This window comes from Triturus cristatus, chromosome 4_2 (genome assembly GCF_964204655.1).
Source record: "Triturus cristatus chromosome 4_2, aTriCri1.1, whole genome shotgun sequence".
Taxonomy (NCBI): domain Eukaryota; kingdom Metazoa; phylum Chordata; class Amphibia; order Caudata; family Salamandridae; genus Triturus; species Triturus cristatus.
This window is the reverse complement of record NC_140586.1, coordinates 243,113,143-243,141,111: the sequence shown is the minus strand read 5'-3', so window position 1 is coordinate 243,141,111 and position 27,969 is coordinate 243,113,143. Positions and strand designations below refer to the sequence as shown.

Genomic DNA, 27,969 nt, shown 5'->3' with positions numbered 1-27,969 from the left:
ATACTTTATTTATTATATTCTGCAAATGTGTATGTTATGTGTTGTCACGCGCTACGCTGTATGTCATGATGTATATCATGCTGTGCTCTGGTATATTCTATGTTTTGCTTTGCTATTGTATGCTATATGTGATCATATGTTTGTTATATATTATTGTGTGCTGTGCTCCGCTGCCCTGTGTTATGTGTAGTCCTGCGCTATGCTGTATATTATGCTGCCTCTGGTATAGTCTATGCCGTGATTTGCTATGTTATACTCTGTTATGAAATGTTTTGGTATATAGTAAACTGTGCCCTGTGTTGTTCTGTGCTATGCTATATGCTATGGTGTATAGCCTGCTGGCTGTCCTCTGGTATAGTCTGTGCCATGATTTGCAATGGTATACTGTATGTTCTTGAATGTTATGTTATATAATATATTGTGCCCTGTGTTGTTCTGTGTTATGCTATACGCTATATATCCTGCTGGCTGTCCTCTGATATAGTCTATGCCATGATTTGCTATGTCTTGTGTTATAGTGCGATGTGTTGATATTCTGCTCTGTGTCCTAAATTATGCTGTGCTATGCTGCATATGTTTTAGTTATTTCTAATGTGCTTTTGTGCTCTGTTATGTTCTATGCTGTGCTATGTTATATATATATTTCTTTTCTATATCTCAGGTGCTGTTGTGTGCTGTGCTATCTTATATGCTGTGCTATGTTTAATACTATGTTATATGTTTTCTTATGTTAAGCTGTGTGTTATGGTCTTCTATCTTGGGTCAGACTGAACAGTATAATCCCGCCAAGTCACACTGTTTTCTGTCCTCTTATGCCACACTATGCACCACTGTGTGATACACAAAAGGCGATGGGGTGTTGTGTTATAATATGGGCTCTGCTGAGTAGACTAGAGAATTCAAGAGGGCCCTGCACACGCCTATTATATCCTGCAAAAAAAAGCAGGGCCGCTGTAATTGTGCTATTCTGTCGCCGTGGAGTTTTCCACAAAATTGAGGATTTGCCCCATTTTCCACTAAGTTGCAGACTTTAACAAAAAAATATTTCTAGTTAAGACGTATCAAAGTTAATAGCGCGCTACCTCACAGGATACTGATTCCTGCATTTAAAGGTTAAACTGATAATAAAGTGAAACCAGTCCATATGGTGTTAACAAGGGTAACAACAAGCATTACAAATGCAATAGGTCTTGCCTTTTATTAAGTTAAAGCCATTTGCTTTGCTATACAATACCATAAGCAAAGCAAATGGCTTTAACTTAATCAAAGGCGAGACCTATTGCATTTTCAATGCTTGTTATTTCTTACCATCATGAAGTAAAACTCACAGAGGGCCTCATTTAGATCTTGGAAGCCGGGTTACTTCGTCTCACCGGTGACGGATATCCTGTCTGCTGAAATATAAATCCCATTCAATCCTATGGGATTTATATTTCAGCGGACGGGATATCCGTCAACATTGTGACAGAGTAACCTATCCACCTAGATCTAAATCATGCCCAGAGTAATTTATTTCACTTTATCACCTTTCGCGCCCCTTATGACCTATATCACCAATAATGCTACAAAATTGATTTATTTAATGTTTCTGATTTGAGTGATTACATTTGTCTTTATATAGGCAATAGTTCCTCTTATTAAGTGCACACTTTAGTTTTTATATTTAAAAATCTCAGACTACCCCAGTTGCAACCATTGTTATGCATACTAAAGCCTTCTTTCTTTCTTTTTATTTTAATAATGGATCGTTTTTATTGTTTGTAATGAGCTCCTCATCTGTCGGTGTACATATCTCACAATTTGATTTGCAGTGACTCGCCTCTTAATCACGACAGTGTTAAAATAGCATATCTTAATAGTAAATGTAGTGTATATATATATATATATTCACTTAAAAAGCCATAGGTTTCACACATGTTATAGTTAGCTGGACATTTCACTCGTAAAAAACCAATGAAATTCCCCCGTTATAGTTAGTGCAGGCAACTATAACTCACGCGACCGCAATCCTCTGCTGATGACGTCAGATATTACATCACTGTATTTAGACACTTATTTACCCATGTCTTCTTCCATAAATCTTTAGCTATACATACATTACAAATATTTATTTTTCATAAAGACACATATGTCATCAGTGATGTAATATCTGACGTCATCAGCAGAGGATTGCGGTCGCGTGAGTTATAGTTGCCTGCACTAACTATAACCGGGGAATTTCATTGGTTTTTTACGAGTGAAATGTCCAGCTAACTATAACATGTGTGAAACCTATGGATTTTTTTGACGCAACAACTCCCACAACCCCCACAACTACAGGCACAACAGACACATCAGGCAACCAGTGTAGTATCATTATTGATTACTGATATGGCGGCCCGGGGTGAGGAAGTTGTAAGAGAACTGGGAGGCGCTCCAACCACAGAAGCCATATTATCACAACAACAAACACAAACCCAATGTAATGGAACCGAATGTGGAAAGGAAGCTGCAAGTGGAGGGGGAAGACCAATTATAATTGACGAACGGGGGGAACATGGGGAACATGGAGAACGGAATCTTAGATGTTCAGAAGCGTCTAAAGTTTCAGAGAATCCAGAAAACCTGGAGAGTATTCAAAACACAATGAAACGACAAGAATCGCCGAAAAATGTTGAAGTGCAGAGACGACTCGAAACTAGAGGTTTCAAAGCTAAGGAGAACGAGGAGGGAAAACTGGAGGGCAAAGAAAGAACTTTAAAAAAAAGACAAGAATAAATACAAAAACATGGATAAGAAGTAGAATAAAGGAAAAGAGACGGACAAGGAGATGGAGGAGGAGAAAGAAAGGGAGAAGGTGATAGATAGAAAGATTGGGAGCGGGGGCAGAAAAGAAAAGGAGAAAGAGAGTGAAAAAGAATTGGGAAATAATGATGATAATGATAGCAACAAGAACCTAGAATTAATGGCAAAAAAAGTAAAAAGACTACAAACAATTAAAACTTTAAAAGCTGCGACAAAAATTACTGGGCCGCAGGATCTTTCTCAGCCTAGGATCTTCAATATATTCAGTCCACGGTCCAGAGAAGTAACGAGTGAATTAGTGAAAACGGATAAACAACATGCTATGCAGGAAAGCAACAGGAAACATCCCACTGCTACGAGTAGAAATTACGTTGAGGATTCTGGATTCCTGCCAACACAACCTCTAATATAAATGAAATGCGAGCTACGGACCCTGGTACCCAGCTCCATGACCAGACATTTGATTCAACGCGGAGGAACACAGGGGCTAAAGTGGACAGAACACAAACGCCGATAAAGGATCAAATAGATCAAACAGAAAAAATTAATCCAATGAAACATAATGAAGACACATCTAACTATCTGAAAGAAAATGGGGTCGACAACCCACTATCCCTCTCCCTTTGGTTACCAACACTAGACAGCCGATTTAAGTGAAGATCAAACTTCGGATTCCGGTAGCTCAGATGGTTCGGATTTTTTAGAATCAGATAAATCAAATGCTTCTGGGCAAGGTTCGAACTCAAAGCCAAGACAAAAAAAAAAAAATGCGGGCGAAACTCAAAAAACAGGGTCAAACTATAAATGAAGAAACCACTGAGTTGGGGAGTTACTTGGAACAACCTGGCACAAAAACCAAATTTGCCCGAAAAAGCCCCAATATTAAATCAAAGAGGAAATCAGAACATAAACAACTTCATGAAAATCAACAGGAAACTGGTCATAGAACTGATACGAGCTTTTTGGCAGGACCCTCATTAGCTACAGTGTTAAGTTCCATTAAGAGTCTCCATCAAGATACAAAAATGGATAGTCAAAGGAACCACTCTGCTATCCAAAAGCTACAGGGAGCAATTCAAAAAGTAGATAAAACCTGTACAGAAATTTCTGAGAGAATGGCTACATTAGAAGTACGTACTAAAAACCTTGAGTCCGATGTGGCTCAGCTTCAAAAACAGGAAAAAAATCAAGAGGCAGTTATAAAAGACCTACTGATAAAGTTCGAAGACCAAGAAAATCGATCCAGAAGAAATAACTTGCGCTTTCTTGGAATTCTGAAGGCAAAGAGGACAATGATCCAAGGGGCTTCATGATAAATCTTCTGAAAACTGCCTTCCCGGAACTAAAAACTTGGGAAATAGAAAAAGAAATCCAACGTGTTCACCGATTTCCTTTGATGCTCCCTAAATATCTGCATAAACCTCCTCAATACCCAAGGGCCATTCTGGTTTACTTCGGAAATTTTCTTTTACGAGAAGCTATCTACGATTTGGCAAGACCTACAAAAAAAAGAGAATACAAGGGCTTCTCTTTCTTTACTAGACCAGACTATGCACACGCGACTGTTGAGCGAAGATGGAGGCTGCGACAACTAATCACACCTTTTGAACAATCTGGGGCAACTGTTTTTCTGCAAAACCCGGCACGGCTGAAAATAATCTATAATGGCACAACGAGAAGCTTCATAAGTGAAATTCAAGCCGAGGTCTACTTAAAAGAAATATCTAATACAGAAAAAGGACACAATGACAAATAGCTTCAAACTTTTATCAACAAAGAAAACTACAATCAAAATCCTGGCAACCTGACTATAAGGCTTATACCAAGCTTACCGGGCAGGCACACAGAGGGTGTTGATGCGCACTGATCTGGCTGATACACACACTTGGGTACATGTTGACCCAAGACGCCTCATTGGGTGGGAAGGGGGGGGGGGACCATGGGAGACGAGGGGTCTTGGGGAGGGGGGACCTACGGACCAAGGCCGAACCAAGAGTAGAATGTAATACTCCACAATCAGGGGAAAAAATAGAGACCAAGCTTAATGGTAAACAAGAGGGCATATCTACAGGAATACGGAAATGTATTTTTAATGAATAGGATAAGAATTATTTCATTGAATATATGCGGCCTAAACGATATAAAAAAAAGACAAAAAATTGCTATTGGCCTACAAACAATGGAACCAAATATCATATGTCTACAAGAAACCCACATTGAAGGGGGACAACAACATATCTTAAAAACGCTAGGATATAAACTGATAATTGCCTCTACACAACCTACTAGAACTAAAGGGGTTGCAATTTTAGCTAAAGGGAGAGATCTTCAATTTACAAATTCAATCTCCGATAAATTCGGTAGATGGGCCATTGTGGAATGTTTATATAACAATGGGGAAAATATGATGACTATCTGTACTGTATATGGTAATGTAGGTGATGACCCTGAAGCCTTGAATCACATTACTAATGAATTGGTACATTGGCCATTGCCCTTAATTATTTGTGGCGATTTTAATTTAAACCTTCCGGGGCAATGGTCAACAAATCCGACATTTATTTATCAAGGGAGAAAACCTAGGGTATTTAAGGCATTTGAGGAGTTGTGTTCACTGCATGGGCTGATTGATACTTGGGATATGAATCATCCAGGTGATCATGGATTTACCTTTTATTCCTTCCCCCACTCACGCCATGCACGACTTGACTATTTTCTCATCTCTAATTCCCTGCAGAATAGCTGTACAATCAATAAATTACCTAGGATACTCTCTGATCACAACCCGTTAGCACTTAATTTGATATGTAATAGAAGCACCCCCATACGGAGGAGGTGGACGTTTGAAAGGGCTTTTCTAAAGAACGAGGGCTATAATAACCATATGAGGGATTGGATCTTGGCTTTCCTAGAAGTAAATATCGGCAGTGCTCCGATAGAGATAGTGTGGGACGCATTGAAATCTGGGATTAGAGGAGAAACTCTCCAGTTCTCTGTTAGGTCCAACCGAGAAGGAAAGGCTCAACTCGGTAGATTACAACAGAACCAGAGTATGACAGAGGCAGAATTAGTTAAAGCTGCACTAAATGGCCAGGTAACAGATGAATTAGAACGGGTAGCTGTGGCAAGAAATCGAATATTGGAAGTGTTTATTGAGAAAGCTATTAGTAAAGCTACGATCTATAAAAAAAAACCTTATGAACTTAGCGAACAAGTCGGACACCACCTAGCTGTTCGTACAAGAGAAGAACAGATATTCAATACAGTAAAGAGTATTAAAGACCTAGATAGAGGGATAGGAACGGAAGCCTCTGAGATCAGAAGGGCGTTTGAGAGATTCTATGAAGATCTATATAAAGAGCCTAATAGAGAACTGGAGAACATGGATGAATATTTGGAGCAATATGAAGGATTTTGCCTTACAGAGGAGGAACAGGCTAATCTAAATAGTTCCCCAACGTGGGAAGAAATTCAGACGGCACTGAAATCATTAGCTAATGGAAAAGCCGCTGGGATAGATGGAATCCCTTCTGAATTTTATACAAAATTTGCAATACAACTCAGAATAATTATGTTGGAATTGTTTAGTTCCATTTTTAGCGGCGGTAACCCGCCTCCCTCATGGTCTACAGCGAAAATTATGGTTTTTCCCCAAAAAAATAAAGACCCCATGGAAATGGGTTCTTATAGACCGATTACACTAATAAACGGGGACTCGAAAATGTATTCAAAAGTATTGGCCGCCCGATTAGCCCCTATTATCCATAATATAGTGTCTCCTCAGCAACACAGGTTTATCCCAGGGAGATCAACATCGGATCATGTCCAACGGGTAATATCGCTTTTTGACTTTACAGGGAAAACAGGAGACCCTATGGCTTTAATACTATTGGATGCAGAAAAAGCATTTGATAGGGTCTCCTGGAGGTTCCTTTGGGAAATAATGGCTAGGTGTGGACTCACATCACAGTATATTAGAGCAATGCAAGGACTGTATGTAGACCCTGGAGCCAGTGTTATGATCAATGGGACACTCTCTGAGAGATTTAAGATTACTAGGGGAACAAGGCAGGGATGTCCATGCTCTCCCCTGCTATTTGCAATCTATATAGATGTGTTCATACGGAAATTAGAAAATCATCCATTAGTGACTCCGATAAAGGCATTTAATATTGATACAAAAATTCTAGCGTATGCCGACGATATAGCTATAGTCACCTGTAATCCCACCCAAGCAATGGCAGCGATAGAAGAGGAAGCGAATAGCTTTGGTAAGATTTCTGGATATAAGTTGAACTCAACTAAAACACAGATAGTCATTAATGACAAACTCAAGATGGATGACTATAGAGTAACGGAACATGCTATCTATCTAGGAGTTGATATAACCGCAAGCATAGATAATATAGTGTGCTTAAACTTAGACCCTTTAATTAAGCATACCAAGAAAGAACTAACTCGACTTGATAACCTACATCTTACTATTGGCGGGAGATGCAACGTTATTAAAATGTTATTTCTACCTAGATTTTTATATCTCTTTCGTACAGTATGCCTGGAGTTCACTCCCCAACAGTTTAAAAACATAGAGAATATCTTTTCCAGATTTATTTGGGGTTACAAGAGACCACGCCGAGCTCTTAAATGGCTTATGCTGCCCAAAGAAAAAGGTGGACTCGGAATGCCAAATCTTAAGTTATACTACTGGGCAACGGTAATAAGATATAGTATTGTGCTTTTATCAATAGAAGAGGGCCATAACTCCGATAGCACCACTCCACAAGAATTGATACTAGGGACAGGCTGTGAGGGTTGTCTTTGGCGACACATGAACGACAATTATTTCAAAAAAGTAAAACTCAAGACTATCTCCAATATATATAAAGTTTGGATTAATGTAAGAAAACTGCTAGGACTGGGCCGTTTTTCATGTTATACCCCAATTAAGCTTAATCATGAGCTACCGGCACTATTCCACTACACTTGTATGTCGAGGTGGATCGAGAATGGCATCCACCAATTAGGTTGTTTTTATAACTCTAAAGGACTAAAAACTTTCTCTGACCTCCAGTCTGAATATTCCATCAACCATAGGGAGTTTTTTAGATACCTACAGATCAGGGATTTTTTGCAAAAAAAAACAGGGGGACGTGACAAATTTCAAAATAATACCGTACTAGATACCATATGTAGACCAAGTACCCCTAAAACAGGGGTAATATATGAACTACTTAGGGATAAGTTCCCTGATGACTTGGGAAAACATCTAATGAAGTGGCAGACTTCTCTGGCAATTCAACCGAATATTCCTTTGCGAGCATATGAATTATCACAAGTGTGTTTAATGTCTATAAATCTCCAAGCACAATTTTATAAAACTTTTTTTCCCCTTTATTATACACCATAAAAGATGGCTAAATGGACAGTAGGAAAGGGAACAACCTGTCCACGTTGCTCGACGGGAGCTGCCGACATGATTCATATGTTTGCCTCATGCGACAAACTGTCAGGTTTGATAAAAGAAATCTCTGATTTCCTCTCAGAAATTCTCCAAGGCAAAATATCTATCACTCGGGAGGAAATTGTGTTAGGAGTATCTAATAATCAAAGACCTAATCATATGCAGGGTCTTATTTTTGTAGCTATGGCTGTCCTGCGACTCTGTATAGCTTCAGCGTGGTTGGATGCTACTTCACCGGCTTTTGCACAATGGAGAAGTAGATTTCTAGCAATTTGCACCCTGGAAGTAGCCATATATAAAATTAAAGGGAGGAGAAAAAAGAAAATAGGGATGCAGATCTGGGGTCCGCTCTTGCATTGGCAATTAGAACACACCTAAAACGTTTAGTATTTGTATGGTCTTATTTGGGAGAATACTCATTGTAATTATACAGAATGTGATTAATACTTGCTCTATTACCTTGTAGATTTACTGAATTGGTTTTTTTTTCTTCTCTTTTTTTTTTTTTCACTCTTGTGGATGGGTATGATGTGAAGTAACATCTTGGTCCAAGAGGAGGGTGGGGGGTTTATGTAAATATTATATAATTTTGTGAAAATTGTTAATAAAAATCATTTAAAAAAAAAAAAGCAAAGCAAATGGCTTTAACTTAATCAAAGGCGAGACCTATTGCATTTTCAAAGCTTGTTATTTCTTACCATCATAAAGTAAAACTCACAGAGGGCCTCATTTAGATCTTGGAAGCCGGGTTACTTCGTCTCACCGGTGACGGATATCCTGTCTGCTGAAATATAAATCCCATTCAATCCTATGGGATTTATATTTCAGCGGACGGGATATCCGTCAACATTGTGACAGAGTAACCTATCCACCTAGATCTAAATCATGCCCAGAGTAATTTATTTCACTTTATCACCTTTCGCGCCCCTTATGACCTATATCACCAATAATGCTACAAAATTGATTTATTTAGTGTTTCTGATTTGAGTGATTACATTTGTCTTTATATAGGCAATAGTTCCTCTTATTAAGTGCACACTTTAGTTTTTATATTTAAAAATCTCAGACTACCCCAGTTGCAACCATTGTTATGCATACTAAAGCCTTCTTTCTTTCTTTTTATTTTAATAATGGACCGTTTTTATTGTTTGTAATGAGCTCCTCATCTGTCGGTGTACATATCTCACAATTTGATTTGCAGTGACTCGCCTCTTAATCACGACAGTGTTAAAATAGCATATCTTAATAGTAAATGTAGTGTATATATATATATTCACTTAAAAAGCCATAGGTTTCACACATTTTATAGTTAGCTGGACATTTCACTCGTAAAAAACCAATGAAATTCCCCCGTTATAGTTAGTGCAGGCAATTATAACTCACGCGACCGCAATCCTCTGCTGATGACGTCAGATATTACATCACTGTATTTAGACACTTATTTACCCATGTCTTCTTCCATTAATCTTTAGCTATACACACATTACAAATATTTATTTTTCATAAAGACACATATGTCATTAGTGATGTAATATCTGATGTCATCAGCAGAGGATTGAATTTGCAAGGTTTTTTAAATGCTAATTCGCGCACCGAGCACCCACGGTTCGCGGTGCACGCTCCGTGTGCGCACCTCGCGATTTTTAAAAATCAAAAAAAAAAAAATTTTTTCACCCTTGGTGGTCCTTCTGTGACCCCCTGACCAAGGCTAGGGGGTCAGGAACTGTCCACTCTGCCCCCTTTTCACGTTCTCCACCTATTTTTTTTTTACCCCCTCAGACTGCGAGAGACAAAATGGCGGCCGACACTTCTTGGTTTCGACCGATTCGAATGTTTACCAACATCTAACAACCAATCAGAATTGCGCTCGCGCACGGCAGGGTGCACGCACAGTGCGCGCGGTACACGCGTATAGATATTGATATGCTTTTAAATGCTATTTTCTCAGGAAATACTGAACAGATTTACACCAGACCTGCAAAAGGCACTTCCTTGACCTTATGGCTACCTCTCTGCCAAATTTCTCGTAATTCTGTTCAGCCGTTAGGGCTGTAGCTGCGACTAAAGGTCCTATGGAAAAATGCATGGGGAAAACGCGTTTTGGGACCCCCCCCTTTTTCTCGGCCCCCGCTTGACGAATCACCCCGAGACTTTCAGGGTAGGAGCTGAACGGAGCGCCCCATTAGTTTTGAAAATTTCGCGAGGATTCGTCAACCGGCGCCAAAGTTATTCAAAATAGAATTTTGAGATTTCCTATGGAAACTAGGTTGTAACTATAACTATCTACTGGCGACACGCCCTTTCAGTCAGGAGCACCCCCGAGCAAAAACTACTGCCACTGGGCTGTTATGTTTGCGAGGGGAGAGAGGAGGCAGCGTGGGGTTGCCTGTTAAGGATACGGACGAGGATGCGAGCTGAATTAACACATCCAGGTGAAATATGCAGTATACAGTCCAGCGCCATGAACTGTGGGGCATTATTAGGTGTTTGGATTCCCATCACTGTATGAGGTACCACGTTGGACTGCTAGTACCATCATGCAGTTCTCCTGGAGTCCAGCGGCATTATGTCACCCACCTGACTTCAGTAGGAGGAGCTAAGAGACTGCTTATCAGGAGTGATCTCCGAGCCAACAGATGAATTTACCAGCCTGTGAGACCGGCACTGATGACGGCCATGATGGCTAGAAACGCGTCTGCCATAGTTCCACGGACTGTTTAGTAAAAGCCGGGAGTTTGCTCATAAAATCCTTTACTTTATCCGGAGCTGTGTCCTGCTTGCTTTTTCAAATAAGGTGAGCGTTGGAGTGCATATACAGCCGGTTTTGCTGATACCGGCTTTGGACACGCCCTTTCGGTCAGGAGCACCGTGTTTTCAGCAAATCTTTTGGAGGAGTACGACGAGTACAAACACGGTGCCCCCCCGAGCGAAAACTACTGCCACTGGGCTGTTATGTTTGCGAGGGGAGAGAGGAGGCAGCGTGTGGTTGCCTGATAAGGATACGGACGAGGATGCGAGCTGAATTAACACATCCAGGTGAAATATGCAGTATACAGTCCAGCGCCATGAACTGTGGGGCATTATTAGGTGTTTGGATTCCCATCACTGTATGAGGTACCACGTTGGACTGCTAGTACCATCATGCAGTTCTCCTGGAGTCCAGCGGCATTATATCACCCACCTGACTTCAGTAGGAGGAGCTAAGAGACTGCTTATCAGGAGTGATCTCCGAGCCAACAGATGAATTTACCAGCCTGTGAGACCGGCACTGATGACGGCCATGATGGCTAGAAACGCGTCTGCCATAGTTCCACGGACTGTTTAGTAAAAGCTGGGAATTTGCTCATTAAATCCTTTACTTTATCCGGAGCTGTGTCCTGCTTGCTTTTTCAAATAAGGTGAGCGTTGGAGTGCATATACAGCCGGTTTTGCTGATACCGGCTTTGGACACGCCCTTTCGGTCAGGAGCACCGTGTTTTCAGCAAATCTTTTGGAGGAGTACGACGAGTACAAACACGGTGCCCCCCCGAGCGAAAACTACTGCCACTGGGCTGTTATGTTTGCCAGGGGAGAGAGGAGGCAGCGTGTGGTTGCCTGATAAGGATACGGACGAGAATGAAAGCTGAATTAATATATCCAGGTGGAATATGCAGTATACAGTCCAGCGCCATGAACTGTGGGGCATTATTAGGTGCTTGGATTCCCATCACTGTATGAGGTACCACGTTGGACTGCTAGTACCATCATGTAGTTCTCCTGGAGTCCAGCGGCATTATGTCACCCACCTGACTTCAGTAGGAGGAGCTTAGAGACTGCTTATCAGGAGTGATCTCTGAGCCAACAGATGAATTTACCAGCCTGTGAGACCGGCACTGATGACGGCCATGATGGCCAGAAACGCGTCTGCCACAATTCCACGGACTATTTAGTGAAAGCTGGGAATTTGCTCATTAAATCCTTTTTTTTATCCGGAGCTGTGTCCTGCTTGCTTTTTCAATTAAGGTGAGCGTTGGAGTGGATATATATATATGTATATATATGTGATTCAGACACGTGTCATCATCAACAGCCTTGAAAAAGACTCAGACTAGCGTGCCTAAAGGGGAGAAACACGTGTTGGCTAAATTTAGAAAATGTTTTGTGATATCTGCTATAACCAAAATGCAGAAGTAATATTTAGAGGAGTGAAAGACCTACCATTATTTCGTCTGAATCTAATTTAAAAAAAAGTATTTTATGACAAAAACACGTATATGGTTGTGTTCTTCACCTACACTTTAAGTAATGCTCATTAGAATCTCTCAATAGCAAAACTCTTCATGTTATGCATAACGCTTGTATATCTCTTTTGCTACTCCAATCCTATGGTTTGCATTACCCACATAGTGCATTATATCTCAAAGGTTGGGCACAAAAGATGCTTTGGTTTTAAAACTAACCCTTAAAAGCAACCAGTTCCTCAAGGTGTATATTTTTTCCAAAGCCACAGATGATCTATTGTACATTAGAAAAGCAGTTTTGGATAGCTACATTATTCATTATATCGTGAACTCTGCATAAGAGTGAAACTACACATCTAGCCAGATTGTTAATTTGTTGGAGTTCAGATCTGTCTATAACAACTCCTTCAAGACCTAATGATCCAGATATGTTGAAAGTCCATGCCATTATGGTAGTCCTTGATAAATCTCCGGGTTGCATGTGCCCACTTTTGTATTTTTTGTGGAGAACAAATCCTACTTGCAGGCTGTTTTTTTTTAATACTGAGTAGCCAGCTCAGTCTCTGTTAGACCTGTCAGCCCTTTGGGTGGTCCCTCCTCATCATTATTTATTTTGTCCCACTTTTGCCTCAAACCCTGTTAGAATTTTACCTTTTTGGGAACCACCAGACTTTTTAGTGTTGATGAAGTGTCAGGGAGTCATTTTCCCTACCCCTGGAACTTCTGTCTGAGGGCCTGAGACACAAAATGGTGGCCACCTATTGTCACCTGTGACATCACTGGAACCTACTAGTACCTTCCAGAACATTCTAGAACCCTGTGACAGTGTGAGGCAGGTTTAGAATGTTGGGAAACCATCTCAGGTTGACAGTTGGCAGTTGGCACCTGACTAGTGAAGGGAGAGGACAGAGAAACAGAAGGAGGAAGGAGTGAGGCAGCAGGGGTGGAAACCAGTGCTTGGAGTGGGGTCCAGAAACCCACCCTTGATGCTAGTCCCTACTGACCAAGCCCAGCCTAGTGCCCTGTGTGGGATAAAGACCAGAAAATCATCTTAAGGACCTGAACAGCCGGAACAGGCCTTAAAGGAGAAGAACAGCAAGTTTCTGACCTGTTTGGTGGAATCCTCCTGGAGACCCGACGTCGAGAAGCCTGGAGACCTGGAGCCCGAGGTGGAGAAGCGGCGCTGACAGAAGGCAGACATCGTACCCGGAGCCGCTAGAGGTCGAGTGAGGGCGCCGACGGAGGTCGTGGAGAGACACCGGAGGTCAAGTAGAAGTCACCTGAGATCGAGGTGAGGCGTCGACGGGGGAGTGAAGTCCGCCCTCCGGAGTCGCCGGAAGCTGAAGTGGAGCGCGCAGGAGGTCGGGAGTGAAGATCGCACTCCGGAGTCGCCTGAGGTCGAGGCGAAGCGCGCAGGAGGTCGGGAGTGGAGATCGCACTCCGGAGTCGCCGGAACCCGAAGTGGAGCCGACGGAGATCGGGAGTGGAGATCGCACTCCGGAGTCGCCGGAACCCGAAGTGGAGCCGACGGAGGTCGGGAGTGGAGATCGCACTCCGGAGTCGCCGGAACCCGAAGTGGAGCCGACGGAGATCGGGAGTGGAGATCGCACTCCGGAGTCGCCGGAACCCGAAGTGGAGCCGACGGAGGTCGGGAGTGGAGGTCGCACTCCGGAGTCGCCCGGAAGCGGGGAGACCGTGACCCTGTGATGCTGGAACTCGACATCGAGCCGAGGCCGCCCAGCGTCATCGAACCGGAACCGGCCGACGGCATCGACACGGCGTCAAGTGGAACCGATCGACTCGTCATCGAACCGGAGCCGCCCATCGACGTCGACCCGGCGCCGAGTGGAGCCGAACACCGAGAAAAGGGCAGTAAGTGGTAGAAAGGGCATCTGAGGCCCTGTGGAGCCCTAAAAGACCATTCTAGGGGCTAGAGGGGTGTTAGGACCAACCTGAGAGTGCTAGGGGGGGTGAACTGAGACTGGTGCAGGGACCTGTGTGAGGGACAGTGTAGTTGGTGAGCCAGAACCTTGGGGTACCCTCATTTTACCTCAGCTTAGGCCCCAGCCTTGACCACACTAGGTGGGACATCCCCAGGCCACCCCAGTGACCACAAGCTGTACTTGGGCATGGTAAAATCAATCTACCTCATAACTGTGATCTGATTTGCAATTGTTTGACTGCTTATATAATTTATTGAAGGTGTTTTATTTATTGTCTGACCGTATTTATTCCTGCCTGGTATTTATTGTCTGACAGTATTTATTTGCCCTATGTATTTATCGCACCTCTATTTATTCCTTGTGTATTTATGACCTAATCCTATTTATTGCACCTGTAAAGTGTTATTATTTAATTGACCTGCTATTTCTGAAGAAAATCCTTTTGTATTGTATTTGTGACATAACCCTGCAACTAAGAGAAAATTAAGATAAACACAAAGAGATTCTTTCATAAATTTTTACGGTGTAGAGTTGTTTTTGGAACGGATGAACGCATGGTTATTGTGAGGGTGTGACGTACGCTTAACACGGTGCCTGACCCCCGACCGCTCGAGCCAAGCTACCCCTGATGTGTTGGGAAAAACCGGGTGACTGCTAACCCGGTTGCCCGGGGTTTTCTAACATAATTGGTGTTCAGCGGTGGGATAGAGCTGTGCTTGCGTCCACTCGACAATAACTGTGGGTAGTCCATAGGCCTACACCGGGAGTTTTCTCAAAGCGGACTTCCTAATTCTGAGTTTTGTTTTTTCCAAATTTACTCTGATGGTGGGAGGAGGTATTATAAAAGGTACCCCCCTGCATAGCTTCTGTAAACAACTGTCTTCTAATCTGAGTGGGCAAAATGGAGTTTGTGTTGGAAGATGTGGAAACTTACACTGTGGCCCAACTCAGAGAGTTCTGTCAGAGAGAGGGGGTGTTTTGTCCCAAAGGTGCAAAGAAGGGTGAACTCCAGACCAGCTTGAGGGCTTGGGGGGAGGCCCGACGAGAAAGTAAGGCTGAGCAGGAGGACAGGGATGGAGAGCCTGACAGCGAGGGGGCTGGGTTGTACCAACCTGAGGTGGAGAACCTGTTAGCGGGGCCCAAAACTCTTTCCAGGAAGGGCAGCACTGTCTCTAGCGGGGGCTTATCTGAAGCGGAGTTAATTGACCGGAGGGAGAAAAGACAGCTCACATGGAAGTTGGCGGAGCTGGAGAAAGAAAAGGAGGAATGGAGGATGGCTCACGAGTTGAGGCTCAAGGAGATGGATCTCCAGATCCTACAAGTCGGGGCACACACTGTTCCTAATGGTGGCAGCCAAAACAGAGAAATCACCAGGGAACCCAAACCCTATCTGCCAAAAGACATAGTAGCTAGCTATAGTGCAGGGGATGATATTGCCAAGTGGCTAGCGGCCTATGAGGTCTCTTTAAGGGCCCATGGGGTTCCAGAGAAATATTGGGGAGGGGGATTGTACAAATACATGCCTCCAGCTGGTAGGGATGCATTATTGGCCCTAGAGCAGGATGAGCAGACCCACTACCCCACCATTAAAGTGGCGCTCGTAAGAAAGTTTGGACTAACACCCGAGAAATACAGACAGAAGTTCAGGGGTAGCCACAAACTGGGCACACAGAATTGGGTGGATTTCCTGGACTATGCGAAGAAGGCATTAGAGGGTTGGATTCAGGGCAGTGAGGTGAGGGACTACGAGGGTTGTTTGATTTAATGTTGAAGGAACACCTGCTCGAAAAATGTTTCCCCGAATTGCGTCAACACCTGGTGGATAGCAAGCTGACCAATCCCCGGAAGCTTGCTGAGGAGGCGGACATTTGGGCTAGTACCCGGGTGTCCACAAGGGGGACTGGAGGGGATACTCAAAAGGCCGGACAGGGCGCCCCCCAGAAGAAAGAGGGAGGGGAAAAGAAAAAGGAGTTCTCTAAAGGCCCCCAAAATAACTTCCAAGGGAAGGGAACAGGATTCACCCCTAGGGCTAACCCACCCAGAAACCCTAATCCTGGCCAGAGTCAGCAGCCAAGGGTTGTCCATTGCTTCGAGTGCGCTGGCGTCGGACACTATAAGGGAGATGCGAAGTGCCCGAAAAGACCACCCCCTCCCATTGGAGGAAAGGCCCCCGGAGTAGCTAGTGTAGTGCTCGGGGAGGAGATGCCCTTAACTAAGGGAAGGGAGTGGGCGGGTGTCACTTTAGTGTCCCTGGGAGAACGGGAGATGGTTTCTAAGATCCAGGTGCCCGCAAATACCGTAAAGTATGGGCAGTGGGTCACCATCAACGGCCAAAGAGGGGAGGCTCTGAGAGACACAGGAGCCAGTATGACTATGGTACGTAGCCAACTGGTGTCTCCAGAGCAGGTAATTCCCGATGTACTCCACCCAGCCGCGATGGCTGACGGCAGAACAGGCCACTATCCGGTGGCCGAGGTTCCCTTTGAATGGGAGGGGGTTGCAGGTTCACTTCGAGTTGCCGTAAGCCCTGCCGTGCAAGTCGATTGTCTGCTGGGGAATGACATGGAGCACAATGCTTGGAAGGAGGTGGAATACCGGACTCATGCTGAGATGCTGGGTACACCTGACTGGGCCTGTGTCAGCACCAGGTCTGCGACTACCCGGAGAGGGAGTTCGTTTCGGCTGGAGCCTGGAACAAAGGCCCAGCCAGCTGCCGACCAAGGGAAGAACCGAGGACAGGGGGAGCCTGCCTCGGCATCCGCGCCCCGTGGGACGGATAGGCCACCGGAGGTGGTGGACCAGGAGTCCGCGGTGGGGGATGTTACCAAACTGGAGGACCTACCCATCCCGGCCGAGTGGCACGTGGAGGGAGGGCCGACCAGGGAGGAATTCTGCAAGGGCCAGAGGGAGTGCCCTACCCTTGAGGGACTGAGGCGACAGGCCGAAGCCCAGGCAGCAGGGAACGTTGAGGGGAACTGCAACGTTTACTGGGAGGATGGCCTCCTCTACAGTGAACCCAAGGCACCCCTACATGGATCGTCACGAGCCTTAGTAGTCCCTCAACGTTATCGAGCCTTCCTACTGGAGTTGGCTCACGAGATCCCATTGGCAGGACACCTGGGGCAAGACAAGACCTTCGCCCGTCTTGTCCCACACTTTTATTGGCCTCAAATGAAAGTGTCGTCCGACACCTACTGCCGGACCTGTGTGTCTTGCCAAGCCAGTGGGAAAACAGGGGTGAAGCTGAAAGCTCCCCTGGAACCACTTCCTGTCGTTAGCACCCCATTTGAAAGGGTGGGCATCGACATTGTGGGTCCGTTAGATCCACCTACTACAGCTGGTCACAGGTTTATCCTGGTTCTGGTGGATCATGCCACACGGTACCCAGAGGCCATACCTCTGAGGACCATTACTGCACCTGTTGTGGCTAGGGCCCTGATGGGAATCTTTACCCGAGTGGGTTTTCCCAAGGAAGTTGTGTCCGACAGGGGGACCAACTTCATGTCAGCGTACATGCGGGCGATGTGGAAGGAGTGTGGAGTGACATACCGGTTCACCACTCCTTACCACCCCCAGACCAATGGTCTGGTGGAGAGGTTCAACAAAACCTTGAAAGGCATGATCAGAAGTCTGCCTGAAAGCCTGCGGAGGAAATGGGACGTCCTCCTACCCTGTCTACTGTTCTCTTACAGGGAAGTGCCACAGAAGGGAGTGGGCTTCAGCCCCTTCGAGCTTTTGTATGGGCACCCTGTGCGTGGACCTCTCAGCCTGGTGAGAGACGGATGGGAAAGAACTCCCAGAAAGCTTCCCCAGGACGTGGTGAGCTACATGCTGGCCTTCCGGAGCCAAATGGCTAAGTTGTGGAAGCAAGCTTCTGACAACTTGGAAGCCAGCCAAGCAGTGATGAAGGCGTGGTATGACCACAATGCTCACCCGGTGGAGTTGGAGCCTGGCCAGAAGGTGTGGGTGATCGAACCAGGAGAGCTTAGCGCCCTCCAGGATCGCTGGTCAGGACCCTTTGAGGTATTGGAGAAGAAGGGTAAGGCTACCTACTTGGTGGATCTTAAGACCCCTCGCCAGCCCCTACGGGTGCTGCATGCCAACCGCCTCAAACCCCACCACGAGAGGCCCGAAGTCATATTGATGATGGTGACTGACGGAGCAGAGGACGTGGAAAGCGAGCCTCTCCCCGACTTATTTGCGTCTCAAGAGAAGGATGGGTCGGTGGAGGGAGTGATTCTCTCCCCATCTCTAACTCCTGAACAGCAGGAGGACTGCCGCCAGGTCTTGGGACAGTACTCTTCGTTGTTCTCCCTTGTTCCTGGTAGGACTCACCTGTGCGTCCATGATGTGGACACAGGAGACAGCCCACCTGTGAAGTCCAAGATCTACCGGATGTCCGACAAGGTGAAGGCCAGCATTCACAGTGAAGTCACTAAGATGCTGGAGCTAGGAGTGATCGAACCTTCCAGCAGCCCCTGGTCCAGTCCGGTGGTGTTAGTACCAAAAGCTGCATCACCGGGTGCCCAACCGGAACTGAGGTTCTGTGTGGACTACCGGGGACTGAACTCAGTAACCAAGACTGATGCTCATCCGCTCCCGAGGGCGGATGAATTGATTGACCGGCTGGGAGCTGCCCAATATCTAAGTACCTTTGACCTTACTTCGGGGTGCTGGCAGATCTCTCTGACTGATGGAGCAAGGGAAAGGTCAGCCTTCTCCACGCCCAATGGCCACTACCAGTTCTGTGTGATGCCCTTTGGGCTCAAGAACGCACCTGCCACGTTTCAGCGTCTGGTGAACCAGATCCTCACTGGAATGGAGAGTTTCTCTGCTGCTTATCTGGATGACATAGCCGTCTTCAGTAACAGCTGGGAGGATCACTTGCGTCACCTGCAAGCTGTTCTCCAGGCCCTGAGACAAGCTGGATTAACGATCAAGGCCAGCAAATGCCAGATCGGGCAGGGGTCGGTAGTGTACCTTGGACACTTGGTGGGTAGGGGAGCTGTGCAACCCCTCCAGGCGAAAATCGAGGCTATTATGGCCTGGGAACCCCCCAAGACTCAGACTGAGGTCCGAGCTTTTCTGGGCCTCACGGGATATTACCGCCGCTTCGTGAAGGGATACGGTACCATTGTAGCCCCCCTCACGGAGCTCACGTCCAAGAAACAACCTCGACGGGTAGTCTGGACGGAGGCTTGTCAGCAGGCCTTTGTGAGACTGAAGCAAGCCATGTGCGAGGCCCCGGTCTTAAGGGCCCCAGATTTTTCCAAGGAGTTCATTGTCCAGACGGATGCATCGGAACATGGCATTGGGGCAGTATTATCGCAACTCAATGAAGAGGGTCTGGATCAACCCGTGGTCTTCCTATCCCGGAGACTACTTCCCAGGGAACAGAAGTGGAGTGCAATAGAGCGTGAAGCCTTTGCAGTGGTATGGGCTCTGAAGAAGTTGCGGCCATACCTGTTTGGCTCGCACTTCCTGGTTCAGACCGACCACAGACCCCTTCGTTGGCTGATGCAGATGAAGGGGGAGAATCCCAAGTTGCTAAGGTGGTCTATTTCCCTACAGGGAATGGACTTTCAGGTGGAACATCGGCCTGGAGTGGACCACGCCAATGCAGACGGTCTCTCAAGGTATTTCCGCCTTAGTGATGAGAACTCCCAAGGGGTTGGGTAGCTCTCCCCACTTTCAGCTGGGGGGGACGCGTGTTAGACCTGTCAGCCCTTTGGGTGGTCCCTCCTCATCATTATTTATTTTGTCCCACTTTTGCCTCAAACCCTGTTAGAATTTTTCCTTTTTGGGAACCACCAGACTTTTTAGTGTTGATGCAGTGTCAGGGAGCCATTTTCCCTACCCCTGGAACTTCTGTCTGAGGGCCTGAGACACAAAATGGTGGCCACCTATTGTCACCTGTGACATCACTGGAACCTACTAGTACCTTCCAGAACATTCTAGAACCCTGTGACAGTGTGAGGCAGGTTTAGAATGTTGGGAAACCATCTCAGGTTGACAGTTGGCAGTTGGCACCTGACTAGTGAAGGGAGAGGACAGAGAAACAGAAGGAGGAAGGAGTGAGGCAGCAGGGGTGGAAACCAGTGCTTGGAGTGGGGTCCAGAAACCCACCCTTGATGCTAGTCCCTACTGACCATGCCCAGCCTAGTGCCCTGTGTGGGATAAAGACCAGAAAATCATCTTAAGGACCTGAACAGCCGGAACAGGCCTTAAAGGAGAAGAACAGCAAGTTTCTGACCTGTTTGGTGGAATCCTCCTGGAGACCCGACGTCGAGAAGCCTGGAGACCTGGAGCCCGAGGTGGAGAAGCGGCGCTGACAGAAGGCAGACGTCGTACCCGGAGCCGCTAGAGGTCGAGTGAGGGCGCCGACGGAGGTCGTGGAGAGACACCGGAGGTCAAGTAGAAGTCACCTGAGATCGAGGTGAGGCGTCGACGGGGGAGTGAAGTCCGCCCTCCGGAGTCGCCGGAAGCTGAAGTGGAGCGCGCAGGAGGTCGGGAGTGAAGATCGCACTCCGGAGTCGCCTGAGGTCGAGGCGAAGCGCGCAGGAGGTCGGGAGTGGAGATCGCACTCCGGAGTCGCCGGAACCCGAAGTGGAGCCGACGGAGATCGGGAGTGGAGATCGCACTCCGGAGTCGCCGGAACCCGAAGTGGAGCCGACGGAGGTCGGGAGTGGAGATCGCACTCCGGAGTCGCCGGAACCCGAAGTGGAGCCGACGGAGATCGGGAGTGGAGATCGCACTCCGGAGTCGCCGGAACCCGAAGTGGAGCCGACGGAGGTCGGGAGTGGAGGTCGCACTCCGGAGTCGCTCGGAAGCGGGGAGACCGTGACCCTGTGACGCCGGAACCCGACATCGAGCCGAGGCCGCCCAGCGTCATCGATCCGGAGCCGCCTCATGGCATCGACCCGGCGTCAGGTAAAGCGGATCGACCCGACATCGAACCGAGGCCGCCCAGCGACATCGAACCGGAACCGGCCGACGGCATCGACACGGCGTCAAGTGGAACCGATCGACTCGTCATCGAACCGGAGCCGCCCATCGACGTCGACCCGGCGCCGAGTGGAGCCGAACACCGAGAAAAGGGCAGTAAGTGGTAGAAAGGGCATCTGAGGCCCTGTGGAGCCCTAAAAGACCATTCTAGGGGCTAGAGGGGTGTTAGGACCAACCTGAGAGTGCTAGGGGGGGGTGAACTGAGACTGGTGCAGGGACCTGTGTGAGGGACTGTGTAGTTGGTGAGCCAGAACCTTGGGGTACCCTCATTTTACCTCAGCTTAGGCCCCAGCCTTGACCACACTAGGTGGGACATCCCCAGGCCACCCCAGTGACCACAAGCTGTACTTGGGCATGTTTAAATCAATCTACCTCATAACTGTGATCTGATTTGCAATTGTTTGACTGCTTATATAATTTATTGAAGGTGTTTTATTTATTGTCTGACCGTATTTATTCCTGCCTGGTATTTATTGTCTGACAGTATTTATTTGCCCTATGTATTTATCGCACCTCTATTTATTCCTTGTGTATTTATGACCTAATCCTATTTATTGCACCTGTAAAGTGTTATTATTTAATTGACCTGCTATTTCTGAAGAAAATCCTTTTGTATTGTATTTGTGACATAACCCTGCAACTAAGAGAAAATTAAGATAAACACAAAGAGATTCTTTCATAAATTTTTACGGTGTAGAGTCGTTTTTGGAACGGATGAACGCATGGTTATTGTGAGGGTGTGACGTACGCTTAACACGGTGCCTGACCCCCGACCGCTCGAGCCAAGCTACCCCTGATGTGTTGGGAAAAACCGGGTGACTGCTAACCCGGTTGCCCGGGGTTTTCTAACAGTCTCCGTATTGTAAGAATATCTGTACACCTTACCTTGTACCCGAATCTCACTTTCAAGGGTTACCAGATGAGACCTGATCACTAATGACTCGTTTTCTTTCTTTATCTTACTGTATACCTTCTCCTCCCCTTTTTCTACCCCCTTGTGTCTTCTTTCTCTGTCACCTCTTTTTCTGTCTTCTCCCACAATCTTCCCCTGTCTTCTCCCACAATCTTCCCCTTTTCTGCTTACCATTCCCCGTTTTTCTTTCTCTCCCTCCCTATCCCATGCATCTTCCATCTTTGTTTTGCCCTTCCATTTCTCTCTCTCTTCCTTTCGCCCTTACTACTATCTCCTCTATTTTCACCCTCGGTCGTTCTCCCATTCCACCTTATACTGCAACTTCCATTCTTAACCTACCCCCATCTGTTCCCCTCATTATGTCTAGCTCACACCATCTATCTCTTATACTTTCTTGCTTCCTCAGGGTCTATCCGTGGCATGGATGACGTGGGACTGGCGGCGGGCAGGACCCAGCGAGAAAAGAAGCGTTCATACAAAGATCTGCTGAGAGAGGAAGAAGAGACTGCTGCTCAGGTCCGGAAGACGTCTAAAAAGAGGTCAAAGGTAAGAAATGGGCCTGTTAGTGTTAAAGCATGTTCTCGTTCTTCCTTTATGTCTCATTTTCATTCACTGCCCCTCACTCTCTTCTGCGTACCAGGGGGATCTCTGTTCGCGATCCCCTCTCACTCTTGGTCATCAGCCCATTCCTCTTTTGCTACCTTTTCTCTTCCTCCTTCGTACCTTCTACCATCTCTACTCACCTCTGTTTCAGTGTGGTGCCCTAGGTAGGTTTTGTAGGGAAAATTCCTCTTTTGTGAACACACCTAAACCCTCCGAGGTGGATTCCAGGTGTGAAACTGGAGGATAGATAGCTGGGAGGTGGGGTGGGGTGGACAATGGTCGAAGTTGAAGATTTCCTTCAGGCTGATGCTTCTGGAGGGCAGTATGGCTTTGACTGCTGTGGCATATTAGGTTTGATGCGCATATTATTGACTCTGGCACAGTCTTACTAGCCTTTTAGATCAAGATGTCTGTCTGAAAGGAGCCCTGTTTCCAATCCTTTAGTTTCATTTCAGTTGGTGTGGAAATATTTTAACCAACCCTTACCCTCTGCTCCAGTTCAAACATTAACCTCCTCTCCTATGAGTGGCCCATCAGAGGCAGCCATTTCTGTGGATTAGAGTGGTTATTGTAGAAAAACCTTGCCCACAGGAAAGTTGAGAGATTAAAGCCAGAGAGAGAGTTAAATGGTCCATGGGAACAAATGAGGAGAAGACGGAGGCTCCTCCTCCCACCTTCAGCCACAAGAACCTCCTCTTCCACTCCAGTATACACCAGCCAAGTTCTAGCCGTCTTCTCTTGTCCCGCCCCCTATGGGATATAACCTGCGGGCCACCATCGTCCTCTGTGGTAGACCCAGTTGTCCTGACCAGTCTTTCCTCTGTTTCTAGGACAGTGATCTTTTCTTCCCGAGTCTTGAAGTGTCTCACAAGAAGAAGAAGAAATCAGATGACAGTGACTATGGAGGTAAGAATGAGCGAGGCCAACCAATGTACGCTGTACCAGACTATATTTCTCTCTTTCGTCATAAGGTGTTATCCTGGGAGATACCAACTATTGTAAAGGCATGCAGACTGAGCTGCCAACATCTACTGTCCACACTACACATCGCACATAGGAAAGGCATGGACCCCAATTATGTGGGACATACTGTACTTTACATGGAGAGGGCCATTAAACATCCTCCCCTGCACTATCAAGCAGTTGCCAAACTACCAGTCACCTTCAATGGAGACAGTAGCCATATTTTATTATAGCTGAGGAACACATTGGGTTTACCCTCTGTACACTGCAGCCTAAAAAACCCATGTGCAAATCATGTACCTTAAGTTAGCTGAAAGAGTATCAAGTCCATTGGGGAAATACATAAGGCACGTCATTGAAAAGAAATAGGGCAGGGTGCTCCAGCTTTTACAGGTAACTTGGTACTTATCCAGGTACTTATTTTTTGATATACATACCTTTCTACACAACTCTGACCTCTTGTGTCAGACTAAAGCTTTATAAATCCCCAAAATTGAATATAAATAATTCCTTCTGCAGAAGAGGCAAAGTAAGGTTGTGTTACTCCTATACTAATATTTTCTTATCTTTTGTTATTTTGTTTTTGTTCTCCAAAAATATCCTATCTATGTTTATTTTTTCAAAGGAAATCTTTGGTTTTGTTGTACATGTTTTGTAAACATACAGGTAGAAAAACCTACTATTAATGTTATCATAAAGATGCTTTTTGTCACCACTAAATGTGTGTGCTATACATTTTTGAAGTTTTGGGAGGTGTTTGCATCTTTTGATGCAGTCCCTAAAAAGGGTTGAAGAATGTTGATAAACGTTTTATCATGCATCATTTGTAGACAGCTGTCATTTGATTGCACTAATAATCGTGTCAACCTGTTGCTTTTAGATGCTGTTGTCTCTTTCGTGTTTTTGAACTGATACCATTTTCTTTTTTGAGGCTTAAAAATAACCTTTTTTTAAATTATATATTAGTGACATTTGTTTGTATAAAAAGTGTACGGCCTACCCTCTGAACATTGCTTTCCCTTACACTGTCTTGCAGATTTCTCACCCCCGGAGCCAGCGAAGAAGAAGAAAAATGTAGAGGTGATGAGTGTCCCCTCTGACTCTTCTATAGATGTACTGAAGACCGTTGCTACTCCAGTAACTGCAGGCTCCAAAATGTCTAAGAAAGCAGAGAAGTCCCCCTCCAGCTCTTCATCTTCCTCTTCTTTCAGTCCTCCGGGGTACCTCTCCTACCCAGAAGGTAGGAAGGAACACAAGAAGAAGAAATCAAGTAGCAGCCAGCATTCTCCAGTAGTAGCTGATGACATACTGCATAAGTCCAAGAAGCTGAAGACCCCCCCAGCGAGCACAGAGACATTGACCTTACGAGAGCCAGATGGCCTCAAGATGAAGTTGATAGTCTCCCCAAAGGAGGAGACTGTCCCACCACCTAAAAAAATCAAGAAAAATCCTCAGCCCACACAGGATGAACCCTGCATGTTGTCTCTGTCAGCTGAGCCGACTGCACAGTTTCATAAGTCTTCCCGTAAGAAGATCAAGCTAGATCCACAGTTGATGCCACCATTGCAACAAGCGGATATCTACAGGCGTGAGGGAGAGAGAGGGAGTCTATCACAATTGGAAATGCCTACGTTGGAGCCTCTAGACACAGGCTCTTCATCGGGTGGGGAGCAGGATGCTGGAGAGCTGGTGATAGATGACTCCTCTCGAGGATCAAAGAAGAAGAAGAAATCAAAGAAGAGTAAGAAGAAGAAGGACAAAGAGAAGCACAAGGAGGACAGACACAAAGAGGACAGACACAGGGATGACAAACACAAAGAGGAGAAACACAGGGAGGACAAGCATAAGGAAGACCGACACAAAGAAGAAAGACACAGGGAAGAGAAACGCAAAGACGACAGGCATAAAGATGACAAACGCAAGGAAGACAGACGCAAGGAAGACAGACACAAGGTGGACAAACACAAGGAGGACAAACACAAGGAGGACAAACACAAGGAGGACAAACACAGGGAAGACAAACACAAGGAGGACAAACACAAGGAGGACAAACACAAGGAGGGCAAACACAAGGAGGACAAACACAAGGAGGACAAACACAAGGAGGACAAACACAAGGAGGACAAACACAAGGAGGACAAACACAAGGAGGACAAACACAAGGAGGACAAACACAAGGAGGACAAACACAAGGAGGACAAACACAAGGAAGACAAACACAAAGAAGACAAACACAAAGAAGAGAAGCGAAAGGAGGAAAAATGTAAGGAGGAGAAACACAGAGACGACAAACAGAGAGAGGACAGACACAAGGAAGACAAACACAGAGAGGAGAAAAACAAAGAAGATAAACACAAGGAGGAGAAACACAGGGAAGAGAAACACAGGGATGAGAAACACAAGGATGAAAAGCGCAAAGAGGACAAACACAAAGACAAGAAGCATTCCAAACCCAAAAAGATTCTGGGTCAAGTCACCGGTGAGACAGGGAAGGGGTCAATGGTGCTCAGTGCACAATCGCCAGTAAACAGCATTCCCTTCAACGTGTCACCGCAGATGCTCCCACCTCCGCATGCAGCTCCGCCACCTCCTGTTTTCCACATAGATGCACAGAGTGAGAAAAAGAAGAAGAAAGAAAAGGAGAAAGAGGAAAAGATTGACAAACTGGAGAAGGTAAGTGCATGTGTGCCATAGCAGCTGTTTGTGTCGGATGGAGATGTAGAGAAAGATGATGGAGTCATATGAAGAGGCTTCTTAGTAGAACCCTCTCTCTGCCACTCGTAAAATTCTCCCAGTTGTTCTTTTCTGAACTGTGGATTCTCTGGAGCTCAAACAGACCATTTCACTCTCTGGCACTCTACCTTTTTATTTTTATAGATGTAGTTATTTCCATATTGATTAATCTGAGGTTAATTTTGCCTTTCTCAATTAACAAAGGATGTAAGGCCTCTTTAAGAAGCATTGAGATTGTGACAGCACTATAAATGAAAAAATTACTTTTCTTAGGTTTAAATCTTTTTGATTGTTGTTGTCATTGTGATTACAAATATTACATCCCAAAAAGCAACAAGACACAACCCAACATATTTAAAAAATAAAAGGAACTAAAGGAACAAAAGCCACCCCCCCTCCCCGACGTTCCGTCACCGTGGTTGCTCTAAGGTCTGCCGGTCTCATGGTCATTCGATGTAGATGGAATGGATTCTTGTGGGGCCTCTAGGGGCCTCCACAGGCACAGATACCTGGGGCATGTAAGCTCCCTCATCTCTGTCCCAAGTAATGAATGGAACGGATGCCACAGGTCTGAGAACGAAGCCCGTCTCCCTTCAGTGAGAGGGTAATGCGTTCCATTCCCAAGACATACCACAGCTTATGCAACCACCCTTGGTGCGTGGGTGTCTTATCTGTGCCCCAGTATGACAAAACATTTTGCAATGCCGCTCCCAGGGCTATTCCCATTTGCCTTCCCTTCCTTGATTTAAGGGGAAACGTGAGCTTGTTGTGCAAGCCTAATACAACATACGCCGGGAAGCGCGGTATCTGTGTGTCGAAATGGTTATCTATATCAGATAGTACCCTCCATGCCACAGGTCCTCCAGCAGCGTGAGGATCGATTAGGGTTATACCTGTGTATCCTGTGAGGTGTAAGGTACCAATATGAGACTATCTTGGTCGCTGTCTCAATACTAGAGACGTTCCTTGTAGCATGGCGCGCACGGTAAAAAATGTCGCTCCACTCCCCCTGCGCCAATGCCTGCCCTAATTCTGCTTCCCAATGCCTTTACCATGCCGTCACGATCCCTGCTTCAGGGGGGTATGCTGGTGGTAGAGTTCGATAATGAGGTGTGCATTGGATGTCTTGGTGAGCAACCATTTCTTGTGAGTGGTCAGTGGTCTCCGGGCCCCCGGTCGCATCGAAGGGTGCATGCCCCAGTGTCGAATCTGATAAAAGCGGTATCTCTCAGATTCCGGTAAGGTGAACGCAGAGCGGAGATCCTCAAAGGTCAATGGGCCCTCCACATCAAAGAGGTGCCATATGGATCTGCACCCCTTCACATTCCAAAACGAAAGGCCCTC

The 27,969-nt window shown here is 46.0% G+C and overlaps 1 protein-coding gene across 3 annotated transcripts in view; it reads left to right on the top strand.

Annotated features, from left to right (window-relative positions):
- HMGXB4 (HMG-box containing 4) overlaps positions 1–27,969 on the top strand; it is a 184,650-nt gene that overhangs the window by 87,195 nt on the left and 69,486 nt on the right. For all 3 annotated transcript variants that reach the window (XM_085601406.1, XM_085601404.1, XM_085601405.1), the window contains exons 2-4: positions 22,733–22,872; positions 23,760–23,835; positions 24,929–26,565. In XM_085601406.1, coding sequence (XP_085457532.1) covers positions 22,747–22,872; positions 23,760–23,835; positions 24,929–26,565 — 1,839 coding nt within the window. In that variant the 5' untranslated portion in view covers positions 22,733–22,746. The remainder of the gene's footprint in view (positions 1–22,732; positions 22,873–23,759; positions 23,836–24,928; positions 26,566–27,969) is intronic.